The sequence below is a fragment of the Ochotona princeps genome, chromosome 18 (genome assembly GCF_030435755.1).
Source record: "Ochotona princeps isolate mOchPri1 chromosome 18, mOchPri1.hap1, whole genome shotgun sequence".
Taxonomy (NCBI): domain Eukaryota; kingdom Metazoa; phylum Chordata; class Mammalia; order Lagomorpha; family Ochotonidae; genus Ochotona; species Ochotona princeps.
This window is the reverse complement of record NC_080849.1, coordinates 8,159,639-8,176,103: the sequence shown is the minus strand read 5'-3', so window position 1 is coordinate 8,176,103 and position 16,465 is coordinate 8,159,639. Positions and strand designations below refer to the sequence as shown.

The window sequence follows — 16,465 nt, the reverse complement described above, 5'->3', positions numbered from 1 at the left end:
TCTGTAGATTCTTGCCATGAAGGAGAATCTGCTACTTAAATCATTTTAGGCCTAAGCCGAACAGGGAAAACTTAGATTTTTTTTTTTTTAGACACTTGTGTCCTTCTTCTTACTTTATCCTAAATAATCTACATTGAAGATCCTTTAATGCCTTAAAAAGCCCATGATATGTAAATACAACTTGAGACACTCAAAAAATCATTTAATTTTCTGCACTTCAACTAAAATCAATTCTCAGCTAATACTTTAAATAATAACACTATTATTTATTTTATTAAAAACAAGAGAATCCATTCAAATCATGATAATATATACATGATACTAGGAAATATAAAATTAAAGGTGATTAATCTATTAATCACATTTCTATGCTTTAAAAGTCACCACTCATTGCAGTTTTCCATGTGACACAAACAAAATATCTTCACATAAAATCGCTTAAAAATACAGACAATTGCAAGATTTTTTTTTTTTAGGGAACATGAGAGCCTGGTTTGTCTAGTTTTAAATGTATTTATTGGAATAGAGTTTTATTCAAAATACTTCAGCAGACAAGAGTATTTAAACCTGATATAATAGGAGAGAACTACTTCCCCAATATGTGAGAAGTGTCATTCTTTCATCTAGACTGATTGTATAAGTTTGAATTCAGGGGATAAATACAATAATTGATATTCCAGTCAAATACTAGTGTGTCTTCAAAGTCTTGGTTTCAGAAGATGGATATTATGAGGACTTTTGCCTGAGGCCAAAGCCTTCTTTAGTATAAAAAATTCGGCTTTGGCCTCAAAAATTCTATCTGGAAGAAACATTATTTTTCTGATTCTATTCTCCATTTACAACACTATCTTGTCCGTTCAGTAGTATAAAAAGGAGAGCATTTGCTAAGCAGGTAATTCCAGAATCTCTCACTTAATTGCAGTGAGGAAAGTATAATTTCCAGCCCTGATTTCATCTAGTACTAGACAGGAAACCTTGCTACGGGCATGGAAATAATGAACATAATGAACATAATTCCTACAGTCGTCACCCAGCATCACCAGGGTGATTTGGGTAGCACCTGCACCAGGGCATCTGAATTTACAGTGTGCTCCTACAACCACACAACCTGGAATTTCCCTACACCAAGGTGAAGAATACAGAGGTAGACAATACACAGAGCGATAATTCTGATCTTGCCTTCAACCAATCCAACGTATTATGGATACTGCACACTCTTTCCTGAATATTGAGTTACAACTTGTGAGCCTCAATTCTGTGAGTGTGTGTGTGTGTGTGTGTGTGTGAGAGAGAGAGAGAGAGAGAGAGAGAGATTGATTTTTATGTCAACCATAGTTGATTATAGGCAACAACTTTGCAAAACTTTTTTTATCAGATTATAAAAGCACGATTTAAGCTGCTGTTGGCATTAACCTGTGTTGAGTAAGTGTGTGGTCAACCCAACATTGTTCACCAACTCATCGTAGTTTTCAGTAAATACCTTCTGCATGTATACATTTAAAAATGCATATCTGTGTGTCTGAAATCCTACCACCTAGACACTGAAAATCAACCCATTTTAGTTCTGTAACCTTTATAATGACAGTTGATGCTTTCTGTGAAGTATAGTGTGAACTTCCTGTTCTGTGGTGGTTGTGAATGGATGGAATCCAACTAGCTCCTTCATTATAGCATTGTTAATTATCTCACATTAACACTGATTAAATGTATATTTTTATATCAGAAAGGAAATGTGTGTATATACTCATGACACCATGTCCTAGGTTTTCTTCCTTTCCTTTACATTTTCTTTAATTGCTATGAGTTTTCAAATGTTACTAATTACCAAATTAGTTAAGACACAGAAATAAATTCTGGTGAGCTAATTATATTATCCATGTTATGTTTTAGAATTAACGATTTTTTTAAAAAAAATTCATAACTATAATTCCTTAAATGAAACAGGATATTAATGTAGATTAAACATAAATGGTTTTGTCACTGATAAAATGTTTATATACATGTGGTTTTGATCTCTATAAATAAGAATATAACATTTAAAATACATATTTATATAATTATCTTGAAATTCAGACCACAGACAGAGGTCTCCCATCTACTGTTGGATGCTCTGGATGTCCATAACGACTGGGCAGGATGAGGCTGAGGTCAGGAGCGTGGAACTTTATCAGTGTCTCACTTGTGGGTGTCCATGATGGACAGGGCAGGAGGAGGCTCAGTTCAGGAGCTAGGACTTCATCGAGGTCTCACGTGTGAGTGTCAGAGACCTAGACACTCGGGCCACCTTCTGCTTTTCCAGGCCGTTGTCTAGGGGCTGAACTGGAAGTGGAGCAGCCACAACACCAAAACAGCACCCATAGGAGAAGCCAGCATTGCAAGTGGCAGCTTAACTCGCCGACTATAATACTGGCCATTGAATTCTTTTAGATCTATGAATCTATCTATCTATCTACTGATGTATTTGAAAATCTGTATTCCAGAGATTTGAAAATCTGTGTCACAGAGAGAGGAAGAGTAAGACGAGATCTTTTGTCTGTTAGTTTACTCTTCAAATGACTGCAACAGCTAGGATTGGGCCAGGCTAAGCCTGGAGCCAGGAGCCCCATTGTATCCCCCACACTGATGGCAGGGACCCAAGCACTTGAGCCACCTTTGGCTGCTTTCCTGAGAGTGTTGAGGAGGGATTGAATCAGAAATGTAGCAACCAGACCTTGAAACAACCTTAACTGGAACACCAATGCTGAAATTGGCAGTTTAACTCATTACATCACAGTGTATGCCCCTAGATTTTGTTTTTTGATTTAATGTACAATAATTTCTTTCCTGCATAGATTTGGTTACTCAAATTCTTTTTAAAAATTAACATATATAAAACATTATCAGTGTTTGTATGGCACCATGTGATGTTATAATACCTGTGTACATTGTATATTGTCCAGTCAGGGAATCACAGGGTTAATATGTCTGTCTCAATTTAAATAAAGCGAAAGTGTCTTATCTTATATTTTGCTATATGGAGCTTGGAACTTTCTACAGAAAGGTTAGATTGTAAGTTCCATCTGTTCTCTGCAATGATGTTGTAAAAATAGTTAGCCTGTTAATATTTATCCTCATTTCCAGAAGCAAATGGTTCAAATTTGAGTCAAATTAGTACACTATGTTTAATTTTTACAAATTTGCAATTGTCATAATGACACACAAATATTTTCATATTTAGTTTTACTCTATAGCTTCCTTGGTTATAATTGTAAAGAGTAACATAATTATCTTTAAAATATGTTAGGAAATATGTCTCTCTGTTGAAATGCATTCAAAGGGAATTTTAAAACCAAAAAGGTCTGTAATTTTATAGCTCTCCCTAATTACGGAATCAAAGTAAACGGAGCAGGTTAAGTAGAGTTTAGGAAAATGACTGCTTTGGAAATCGTATGTTATAAATGGGCTTTCTTTCTCCTAGACAACACTGCCTCAATACTAACGAGGCGGAGTGGCTTCCGGAGACAGGAGCAATCTGTCTATTACCTGCCGATTTTCATTGTGGACAGCGGGTCTCCTTCTCTCAGCAGCACCAATACCCTCACCATCCGGGTCTGCGACTGCGATGCGGACGGTATTGCTCAGACCTGTAATGCCGAGGCCTATGTATTACCTGCCGGTCTCAGCACGGGCGCCCTGATCGCAATACTTGCCTGTGTCTTAACATTATTGGGTAAGTAGTATTTCCAGTGTTCGGTCTCAAAGGGCAGTTGCGACGAGTGTCTCCCATGACTTGCTTGTTCTCATCTCCGTTCTGTTAGACTGTCTTTTCTGGGGGCAGGAGTTGTTACACAGGATGTCTAGTGAGGCTGTGAGGGGAAATCCTACTGCCCATGTCTGTCCAAGCTGCTGGCTCGTGCACTGGGGAGGCACCGGAAGACGGCCCCTGCCACATGTGGGGAACGTGATGGCGTTTGGGATTCCTACCTTCAGCCTGACCCCTCGCTAGCTGTTTGAGACGATTTGGGATGTGAACCAGGGGACAGAAAACCTTTCTCTCTGTGTGTGTCACTCTATTGTCAAATAAATAGACAAATGTTTTAAAATATCTTCTGAAGAACATTGGCAAGTATAATGCTGGTTAGTATTTTCATAAGAAACAGTAAGATTTTTGGCATAATTTCCAGGGAACAGTAAGGTGTAACCCAGAAAAAAAAAAAAAACAGAAAATCATTCATTCGAATTAGTGACTAACAAGCGGCTTATGCTCAATAATAATTAATGTTCTTTTAAACTGCTTTCTAACCTCTCCACATCCCAGCTCTTTGCTTTCCAGTCCTCTGCAGAGGAGACCCCTGACCTTGAGAGGACGGCATCTATATTGTTTGAAAATATGCTTCCATCAGAATTTTTGGTTTTATATTCTGCATTTGTGAAGAAATACTTAACATAGCATTCTTAGAATATTACAAACTTTAAATTTCCCAAGGATGCATTAACACGTGTATTGCCTTTTTCATGACAGCTATTTTACAATATTACGTTTATAAGTCATACTAAAGGTATATTTTGGCAAGACATCATCTTATCAAGCTTTCAGAGATTGGGGGATGTCCAATGTGGCCACTAGGTAATGCATTTATTCCAAAATAACATTAGCCTTCAATGCAACTTCCTGTAACAAAGAAATAGGCGATTAATATTGCACCTAGACTGTCCTGTGTGTTTTCTGGGAGGTGAATTGAATTAAGAAACACATTTGGAAAAATGTATAAAAGCTGCATTTGCATCTGTGTAATGTTTAAAGAGTAGACTTGTGGATTTAGATAAGCCCAGCTTTTATTTCTGCATCCAAAATACACTCTCTCTTTCTCAGAGGATTATACATTCCTCTGTAGGCGATTTTTAAATATAAAGTGGGAAAATTACAGAATTCGCTTCTTACATTTGTTGGAAGAATTAAATGAGATAATTTATATGATGTACACAGTGCCTCTCATATAGTGGAGCATTCAGAAATTCAAAATGGTATTGATGATGCAAAAATCCTCTGACTCAAACATTCACTTTGTTACCAACATATTGTGAATCGTCTCAAAATAATGAAGATTATTATTCCAAAGCATAAGCTAATCAGATAAATCAGATAGGAGATAGTGAACTCTTTTCCCAAGAATATCCCGTTGGTTTTAGAGATGTTTAGGAATCATTCCTACTGAACCAACTCCTGGTTAATGTGAAGTTAGAGTACTGATGCTAGAAAAAAAATTGAGAAAGGTGAAATCATTGCAAATAGTTTTTTCTTGCTGTCCTAGATTCCAACATATAATAATAAAGATGTAATGTGTGTATTTATTGCATAGCAGCCGAATCATCTACACAGGAAGCTTTTCTAAAAATTACTTTCATTTTTAAATGTTGGTGTTGTTTGCTTGTGGTCAGGGACAGGAGGGTGGATAGATGGCACTATCAACAACTTGAAGCTCAGTCTTTTTTTTTTTTTCCATAAACATCTAAGGTGTTCACATACCAAAAAAGAATACATCCACATTTCATGTCCCAAATTAATTTTTAATTTTTAAAAATGGAGCTTGATTAACTTTTAGTAAATTCTCACATGTTACTAATATTTGGGTTGAATGAAGGATCATGAGTTAGGTTTAGTTGAACGTAACTATTACAGAATTTCACTAGATGTCATTATTATAACATATATGAATGTTTGCTTATGTGTGCATACAGACTAAAATGGTTTTGTCAAATTCAAGATAACTGCTATTCCTATAAAATTGAAACAGTGATTTAAGAACATCTCTTTCACGTCTAAAGATCTGTGTTGGCGCTCAGAGTTGCGGACTCTCCGTATGCTGTTTCGTAAAGCGTTTCAAGCAGATAATCGGGACTATGGTCTCTTTTCAGACTCTGGGTTTTCATATGATAGGTGCTGAGGTCCGTGGAATTGAATATCCACAGGGGTCCAGATCAGGCACACAGCCTGGTTGGTACTTGATTTCCAGTGCACAAGGACTCATCCTTTATACTGTCTCAAAACCGGTGCGAATCCTGTGCCTAAACACTAGCTATCAGGATTTGTAACACACCTTCTGTGCAAATATTGCCAGGAAAAAACAAGGTGAGGAGGAAGGAATGGAGCAGAACCTGAGAATCACAGTCATTTAATATGAAATTCCACAGTGCCCATGATTCTTGACAGACTCAGAAACTCTGTAATGTATGCAAGTGTTTATTTTGAAAGGAAGATGGAAGAGAGACAGAAACAATCTTCAGTCTGCTGACTCACTCCCTCAAATGGCTACACCAGCCAGCACTGGGCTAGGCAGAAGCCGGGATCTAGGAATTAGATCTGGATCCCCCAGATAGGTTATAGGGTCCCAAACACTTGGACCTTCATCTGTTGTCTTCCAGTCCCATTAGCAAGGAGCTGAATAGGCAGCAGATCAGTGAAGACTTGAACTTGTGCCAGTGTATGACATGGCAGGATCACAAGCAGGTGTACCGCACTGCTGGCCACACACGCCACATTACAACTACCTGTGATATGACACAAGGGGCTGTGAGTTCACAGAATATAGATGGCATCCCCAAAATCAGCTCTACTGAACCTTAGCGAGGAGGAGACAGGGTCAGTTAACTTCAGGATTTACAAGAGTTCACAATGTAACAAGTGAGAATATAAACAAATCAGATTTTCCTTCTTTTCCACAATTTTAAATTCATGATATCTGAAACAAGATTGATCAGTTTTCATTTATATTTTTGTCTTTTGACTTTATGGGCAAGCACTTTTTCTTGTTTCCTTCATTTTTGTTCTAATTTTGTTCCATCTCCAATTTTAGCCCCTGCCCAGAATTCTCTACAGGGAAGAGCTGATTCCCCAAGTGAGAACAGGGAATTGTCCTAATTTAACCTTAACACAACTTCAATGAGAAGCATCACTCTCCTATTCAGATGTCATGATACATTAGCCAACCAGCTTTCTCAATGACTTTTCATGGAGAAAAGTGTGCTGACATATAGAAAAATGTTCTAGTATTCTATTGCTCGAAATACATACACCTCATCACGAACACTAATTTAATTATGCATCTTGTGTGATTCAGATTAATTGATAATAGTTATTCTTACAGCACAGTAAAAGCACTTCAGAGAAATTGTAGGAATGACTAGGACATTAGAGTTTTAAAAACTAAAGACAAAGAAATTCAACTTTGTGAATTTAAAATGGGTCTCAACCTTAAATATTGCATCCTTGTTTCTGAGAATAATATGATTAGACGATATTAATTTGCATGCAGAATTTTACTGCACATTGAAGTTTACATTGCATTTACCAAATTTGTTTTTTTTTTTCCCTCATTCGGCCTTGGGATCCACATAGTTAAAGTCCTGTAAAATTCCTTCTAACTCTCTATGCTTAAAACAAAACTTGTGCTTAGTTGGGCTGGTTAGCTTCATAGAGTAAAGGTGCACTGTTTAATACATAGAACTCAAGTTTTACCAGCATGTCTAGAAAGTCCAGGTTGACACTTAGCTGTCCTGCATTTCCACCGTTCTTCCCTGGTTTGTAAATGCTCTACTGTGTTTCATCTGCTGTTATTCTAGCTGCTCATGATTTTATTCAACAGGAAAATGTTTCCCTGGTACTGTAAGTAATGGTGGGTCTTACTGTAGTAAATTTATTATTAAATTGCTGAGAAAATCTGTCTAAAAAAATATCCTTATCATGAATTATTACGATAGAGCATAAATCGCATAGCAGTCCCAGAGCTATTCATAGGAATATTCCAGTTAGTTAAGGTGAGGGAGCCACATGTTCCTCTTTCAGACAAATGTGAGCATGCTAAATACTGATTTGCATTTCCTATGTTCACACTGAGTGCTAGATAATAATAAACATCATTATCTTAATCCTCATAACAAAATTGCTACACAGTATTTTTATTATATTCCATTTTTGTACAGGAAATTTTACAGCCTAGCAATATCTATGGAAAGGTAATGAGTGTCAGAGTTGTGACCTAAACACAGGCAGGGTTGTCTTCTGAATATTTTTTAAATATATCCTTACATATGAGTTTTCCAACATGAGACACCCTTTTGTCTCTGGGAAATACTTATAAATCTGTGCCTGTTGCAACCCAGACACTTTGAAATTAGAGGCAACAGTGTGTTTGATCTGTTTTACATAAAAAACTTTTATCATTTGCTTTGGCAAATCCTAATTAGTAGTATCCTCTAATTACTTCCAACCTCTAGAGAACACATTTAAAACTTTGTTAGATTTGGGGTTATATTTTGTCACTGCCAAAATATAGTTTACAAATTATCTTTGTGTATAAAATTTTTATTTCATTTATAGCTTATTTATCTCTTAAACTAGACGCAAATGAAACCATTCCGACTTTCACATTTAAAAAAGAAAATTGTAATATGTTCTTTGTGAGATGCCAAGTCCATTCAGCTGGAAATAAAACTTTCTCTGTTTTGTGGCATGGAAAGAATTATTTTCTTCATGCATATGATTTGAAACTTTATGACTCATATCTTTCACTGGTTATCTAGCTATAATATATTCTTTGCAGTATCTGACAGAAGTTAGAAATCCATAAGGAAATACCTAATCTTGAGCAATATTCCTATATTCCTTACTTTTTTTTTTTTTTTTTGGACTTAAGTCCTTAATATCTTATCCAAGAGGGGTAATGAGTGAAAATTCCGTTTTCCCGGTGTTCCATCCTTCACTAGAAATCAGTTCTCAATAACTGCTAATTTTGCTTTGTGGGTTTAAACACTTCACTCCCGTGGATGATTTATCTGGTGTCTTCAAGGGTCCACCTTTCCTCTGGTGAATTATGCTGACCCATGCCTTCCCTTTCCTATGGAATCCAGTAGTAATGCAAACGAAGTAAGCTTTCAAAAGAAAATAGGACTGTGACACACTCCAGCTTCAAATGAGATTTCTGCTCTCTCCGTGTCTACTGACCAGCATGCTAAGAAATCTGTTCAGTGTCCTCCACCCTCACCCTTGTTTCTTTCTGCTTACAAAGTATACTTTAGTCAAACCACCAGAGTTGCTCTTTTTCAGACTCGTCTGCCTTGTTTTATGTGATGTAACCTATCTGTCTCCTTAAGTCTGAAATTTCTATTTTGCAAAAAACACAACTACTAACTCTTTTGGGTGCAAGATTCATTTCCTTGACTTCTGAGTTCAGGTTGGATGTTTTTCCTAAAAAGTACCATAATCCATGCGGCAGAAGAGCATCCATGAAGCCTTGACTCAACTGGTGGATTAATCTGTCTCAATTTCCATTTTCTCTAGTGAGTTTTGTTCTTGGAAGCAGAAATAAGCGTAAACTTATCATTATACAGGTAGCATCTCATAAAAGGCCAATCTGCTGTATAGAAGATATTCTATAGATGCATGCAGAATTAACCATAAATAAGTTAAATGTACTCCTTAAGAGAAAGGAACATTTGGTTTCATTTTTGTCATTATCTATAAAAATTTACCCATTCGTTCATGATGCTTTCCCATTTAGTATGTTTCTATATTTTCTGAAATCCAGCTTGTATCTTTAAGCCTCTGGAAAACGTATGTGACACTGGTTAAAGCATAAACATTGTATTCTCAGACAAATCACTTCAGATTAATTGCTAAAATTTATTAAAAACTCAGAATATATAACTAAAGGTAAATGTTGAAATAGAAATGTCACACTGTATTTATTAATTTAAGATCTTCTATCAGCATCTACTTTACTTTGGTCACTCATCTGGATTAGGTCTTCCACAGAACTTTTATCTTTTGTGAGGATAAGCAACATAGAATCCATACATGCAGATTTAAATGCTGGCCCTTTGTTCCTGGGGTCCATGCTGTTTCCTGGCTGACATACTCCATCAAATAGGACAGACACACCAGGCAAACAAGGACTGAAGATGGAGCCAAATAGAAGCATCATCAGCATCCCTAACACAGGAGACAATAAGGAAAAGTGAGATTTCTGTGCCTCTAGTGCACTTCGTACAAGAAAGTGGAAGCATAGAATAGGACAGTTTAAAACGGGGGAAAAAACTAAGAAAAAATGATGTGGATGAAGATAAATCATTGATTCAAAAATGCCTGCAGGATGTTTGTAATTTATTGGTATGTTTTGTGATAAAAGTGTTAAATTCTTACAGAACTTTATACATAGAAACAGAGAAAATTTGAAACTGAGACGGAGTGAGGGCAGGGAGTGTCTTCATTGTCATTCATGATCTGAAGCCAACCAACTTCACGTTCATCTTAGGAATAGGAGAAAATCAAGAAATCTTACTTTGTGCCTAATAGGCAAAAGGTGGCATATTTTAGAAAAAAATAGATAAATTAACAGGATAAAAGAAGAAAGAATTTAAAACAGAAAATTATTGAATAACTAGGTTGTAACTGCATATTAATATAGATCATTATTATTTATTTATATTGAACCCGTGCTCTGACCTCCTAGAGTATCTTGTCAATTTTTTTGAAGTTCACTGTAATAAGTATTGCTCAGTATGTCATCTGACAATAAAATTGGGAAAATGTCTTAGAACACATGGAACTGAGGTTTATCATTTTCTCGGAAGTTTTTGTTTGGATCAGTTGTCCAAACTAAACATGTTATAGCCATCCATGTTAACCAGCAATACAGTTTTAAGCTTTCAGATATATTCATTAGCAAATGAAAAATATATGAACAAAACAAATACTATACTATAAATAACAGTACTCAGAAGCTATTATCATTTTAACACATAACAAGTAAAAAATTATCAATGCAGTATTTTCTTGTGTTAAAAATGAGTCAACATTTTATATGTAATTTAAAGCATATATCAGTTCAGAATAATCAGCTCTCTGTGCAAAACCACTTGTGACTAATGGCTCCCTTGTTGTACAGAAATCTAGCCAGCCAATTTGTGGCTACTATGAAATTGCAGCTGTCTATGGATATCATAGAGAATGTAGTATATTTTGAAAGCTGACTCATTGTTCAAGCAATCACTCACAGTTCACAACTCCAATGAGAATTTTTTATGTGCACATTGACTAAAAATACATATTTTTCATATTTATTTTCCTAGAATATTTTGTTGCTATATATAATCTTTCCTATGCAAAATTTGCAGCCTGTTAGTGGGAAGGGCTGTCTGTTAGCATCATGCTGTCTGTGCTTTGCAAAAATATTTAAAAATGTTGACTGGACACATACTCACTGTCAACTGCTGCTCAGTGTGCTTAGGATAAACCTATGAAGAACAAAATTATAGCCTAAGGAGCTCACAGCTTTAGCAAATCAATGCTCAATAAAGGACACAGTTGACAAGTTAAACTCAGACGTTATACATTTGACAGTAGGAACTAAAGAGTTAGCTAAACTTTAGAAAGTAATATTATACAAAGTCATAAATTTTTTAACAATTCTTTTCAGAATGTTAAGATTCAAAAGAATAGTTTAATGGCACTTCACATCACTGCATGTCATAAAGACATTTGCAAGAGTGGAAATTATTTCTCTTTAATAGAGGATACACATCCTTATGTAGGAATGATTCCACCATGTTTCGGTGATCTGCTCACATCTGGATATGAGCGATTCAGATTTTCAGGCATAGAAAACTCAGAGAAGAGGATTCAGGAGGACCAGGGCATATTGAACTCAAGAACATCTGAGCACCGTGCTGCAGGTGCCTGTAGATTAAATTTTCCTGAGTTCAGAAGTACCTTCCATCTTTAAGCAGATATAGCAACTTATGACTGCAGAAACTCATTGCCAGAAAGGGCTTCATGCTTACAGAGACCTATATGGAACACTTTTCAGGTGATTTGGTAAAAAAAAAAAAAAAAAATCATGTTCCAATTTTTTTAATTTAATTTTTTTTTTTTTACTACAGTACAGTTTTGTAGGATACAGATTTTTCCCTCCTTTCTTCGGGAGACATGTGCTGACTGTAACTCTACTACCCAGTGTGCTAGCCTCTATTGTACCGTTCATCTGTGAGAATGCATATACACACTTGGTTCTGTAGTATATTCCATGCTCATCTGGATCCAAGTTGAATTGCGCAATTTGTATGTATGTGTCTATATGTCCTATGACAGTTTACTTCTCTGGACTCTCTCGCTGTAACTGTCTCACTCTCCACCACTATTTCCTCGATGCAGTTACTCAGAAGGTATACAATTAAATGTTATAAAACTGAATTTAAAACACCAAAATTTTAGGTCAGCATTCTGAATTCTTTTATCATAGCTAAGCATCTGCTCCTTCTCTTTTAAATCTCTAGAGCGATTTGTTTAAATATTTTAATTTTACTTCAGAGAAATGTAGAGACTTTGAGACATGCGGAGAGGCAGGGAGAGATAACCCTTACACTGATTCACTCTGGAGACGCTCACACAGAGGAGACAGGCTGGAGTCACAAGTCCATAAGTCTATCCCGGTTTTCCGCACAGTGGCAGTGAACCACACACTGCAGACAGCATTCAGCCAGGCTTCATATGGGTTGCAGCTGTCCCCAAATGGAAATTCAACCTCCATAGCAAATACATGCCACCAGATGATTCTATCATACAAGCCTTAAACCATATCTGTCCTTGGGCTTGTAGACTTTGGCTGCTGCTTGCTTATCAACTTCATCTTCCATCTCATTCGTTGCCTCCAGCCATTTTGACCTCAAACCTATATCCATTGCCCTGAATGTTCCCTCCCACCACATCTCTACCAGAGTCTCAGCCCTGGACACTTCATTATCCCCAGTTACATATTCCTCATCTCAGTGTGTTTTGCAGAATATACATCATCAGTGTGTCTATTATATTTTCCTATGTTTGAATAATCAAAACTGCTTTCAAATGTGCTTGTGTTTACTGTTTGACTGATGTCTATTCCACCGAATTACAAGGTTTAAACTTCCTCACTTCCTACCTTTCTGCTCCACTTTGTTTCGATTTTTCACAAAGCAAGGCTGTTTGGATCACACTTTGTTTCCACTGTAATTTTTTTAAAAAATTAGTTCCACTATATGAACATTTTCAGAAAGTACATCTAAATAATTTTTCAGTCACCAATGTCTCTTTAAACATACTGATTTATCTTTCCTAGAGCAGGCAGTTTTCATGAACTCTCCTTATTACTCAACGGCTTTGTCTTGCAGTTTTTTGATTTTTTTTTTAAGATTTATTATTATTTTTCTATTGGAAAGGCAGATATACAGAGGAGGAGAGACAGAGAGGAAGATCTTCCGTCAGATGATTCACTCCCCAAGTGACCGCAACAGCTGGAACTGAGCCAATCAGAAGCTAGGAGCTCCTCCTGGTCTCCCACATGGGTGCAGGATCCCAAAGCTTTGGGTCGTCCTCTACTGCTTTCCCAGACCACAAGCAGGGAGCTGGATGGGAAGCAGAGCCGCCAGGATTACAGCCACTGCCTATAAGGGATCCCGGGCATGTTCAAGGTGAGGACTTTAACCGCTAGGCTATGGCACCAGGCCCTATCTCGCAGTTTTCTACGAAAGTTGTAAGATCCCCTGGAGAAATCAGATGGGACATACCTCATGCATTTAGTTTCACTGAGTATAGACAGCCTGCATGTCAGGTAACTGTCATATGGGGAAATGTTTATCCCAGAGAATCCTTGTGAAGGTCAAATGCTAACTTCATTTCACATCCTCACACCATTTCTGTCTCTCCTTGAGTTGGCAGTGCACATGCTACCCATCTATGTGGTATATCTTATACGCTGCTTATTGCCTAATACTTCCTTTGGCTAAAGCAAAACATACCATTTTAATTTGCTGTCATCATGAAATTTACAATTAATGTTTTTAATAAATTGGTGAGGGAAGGTGAGTGTCAGACTATGGTAGGATAATGTGAACAGTTCGCTGAATTCCAGACACCTAACATTCTTCTCAGGTGTGTAGTTGCAATCTTCCTTGTGAACCGGACATTGCCTGTCATCACACACAGCCAGAATGAGTTAGCTGCAGTCGCTCACTCCGGGAGCACACAGCTAGCCTGTGGCAAAGGTGGTTTTTATCCGAGGTTTTCTTTCAGCAAAGCCCAAGCCCTGCTGTGGGAGCATTCCAGTGCAGACCTTGGGACCACAGGCTTTGGAGTAGTGACATGCATAAGTCCAGGAGACAAAAAAGGACACTCCACTTAACAGGGAGGAAGGTGAGTGCCAGAGGACTCAGACATGCTGGCGACTCGCACCGCTGGGATGTTGCTGTGAGTGCAGTGCAGAGCATCCGCATGCATTAACAGGAGCAGAAAAGAAGTAGGGCCACACGCCACATCGCCATGAGGAAGGATTCAGAAAGACTTCAGAAGTGGAACTTCCTAAATCCCAAGCTTTCTGTGACATTCAAAGCTGGCAGGATGAATCCGGATCAAAAGCAACAGAAAGCAAAGTGTAAACACATACATGCATACACACATACACAAAACATACACACACACACATGCTCGCCTGCTCCCCTGTTCCCAATGACGTCCAGTAAAAACGTCTACATCAGTCGCATTCCTGTTGATGGCGAAAAAGTAGATACAGAAAAGTTGCATACTTTTTAAGATTACAATATCATTTAATTTTAACTTAAGTCAATATTTAGCTTTTTTTGGTTGGTTTTCTAAGTAAACAGAAGTCCAGAATTCGGTGCCCTTGTCTGCTTCATAGAAGCACTTTGTGTTACTTTAATGCCCATCTGGGTTTTTACATTTTTATTTTCAAATATATTCTAAATGTCAAATAAGAACATTTTAGTATACTTTAAATATGTGTATTTAACACATATATAAATACATATATTTATATTACACATATAATCCCCCTTTTTAAAATGTGATATCCAAAGCAACAAGCAATTTGGCATGTGCCTCAATGCTTTTAGGCCTTCCAGGAAAAATAAAACTTAACTCAAGGGGTGACTTACCTCTTAGGACTGTCCTTGGCTGGCACTGAATGTCTCTTTGCCAACTTGTATCTGCCTCTGGGTGTGTTACACAACAACCAAAGAGAGGGTATCCCCCACTAAAGCGACACTCGGTACATGATAGAACTGCATTGAACTTTGTGTATGGCCTGGGTTTTATTGAATGGTTGAATTTCACAGGTAAGAACCAGGCATTTCTTCAAAGCACCTGCTCAAATGCTGTAATCCGTTTCCTTCTGAAACTGTCCTTGTTCGATTAGACTCAAACCACCTTGGAATGTCACTTTCTCTTTGGAGCAATTAAGCAGTTCAAAGCAAGTTCCTTTGTGTTTCCTGCCTTTGAAATGATGCTGTTTATTCTCAACTGGCTCTTCAGTTTGCTCTGTCAAATTCTTGACAGGTTAGAGACAGACATTAGTCCAGGCAGGTGTGTTGGCAGGTTTCTTGATGTGCCGTTGGAGCCCGTCCGCCCCTGCCAACGCCCCGTAGGAGGCGGCCAGCTCCCGGCCTGCGCAAGGGCGATGGGGCGGTCACCTCAGGCGGGGCCCTGACGCTGTTCTCTGCTGTCTCCTTGCTGCAGTGTTGATCCTCCTCATCATCACCATGAGGAGACGGAAGAAAGAGCCCCTCATCTTGGACGAGGAGAGAGACATCCGCGAAAACATCGTGCGGTACGACGACGAGGGCGGCGGCGAGGAGGACACCGAGGCCTTCGATATGGCGGCTCTGAGGAACCTCAACGTCATGAGGGACCCCAAGACGCGCAGGGACGTGACGCCCGAGATCCAGTTCCTGAGCCGGCCCGCTTTCAAGAGCATCCCCGACAACGTCATTTTCAGGGAGTTTATCTGGGAGCGGCTGAAGGAGGCCGACGTGGACCCCGGCGCGCCCCCGTACGACTCCCTGCAGACCTATGCCTTCGAGGGCAACGGCTCGGTGGCCGAGTCGCTCAGCAGCCTGGATTCCGTGAGTTCGAACTCGGACCAGAACTACGACTACCTCAGTGACTGGGGCCCGCGCTTCAAGCGCCTGGCCGACATGTACGGCACCGGGCAGGACGGCCTGTACTCCTAGCCTCGGAGCCTTGGCGGGAGACGCCGGGAGGTCACGGCCGCCACAGGTGCCTCTGCAGGCGGACAGAGCCCCATTGCCAGAGGGAAACAATGCGTGTAAATATGATTCCATGTTTAACTGCTTAGGGTTCTACCTGGGTGAGGATGATCTTCATTCGACTTTATCCAAGGGACCGACCACAGACTCTGAGCATTCGGAGGTTTTTATGTTTGTTTGTTTTTTTAATGCTCAAAGGTTTTTGATTAGATAGCTAGATAGCAACTCTTCTATACCTGCAGAGGCATCTAATCTGTCTGAATAGTAGGGCCCGTGCTGTGAGTCAACCGATGATTCCTGTCTAAGCGTTCCTTCCTCCTGCTGTCAGGGAGCAGAATAAAACCACAGGTGCCATTCAAAAAAAAAAAAAAAAAGTCCTGGGATTTGTTGCACATCG

The 16,465-nt window shown here is 38.5% G+C and overlaps 1 protein-coding gene across 1 annotated transcript in view; it reads left to right on the top strand.

Moving 5' to 3' along the window:
* Positions 1 to 16,211, top strand: part of CDH7 (cadherin 7) — a 98,290-nt gene extending 82,079 nt beyond the window's left edge. The window contains exons 11-12 of the mRNA XM_058676862.1: positions 3,458 to 3,709; positions 15,539 to 16,211. Of these exons, the coding sequence (XP_058532845.1) occupies positions 3,458 to 3,709; positions 15,539 to 16,032 (746 nt within the window). The 3' untranslated portion in view covers positions 16,033 to 16,211. The remainder of the gene's footprint in view (positions 1 to 3,457; positions 3,710 to 15,538) is intronic.
* The last annotated feature ends 254 nt before the right edge of the window (positions 16,212 to 16,465 follow it).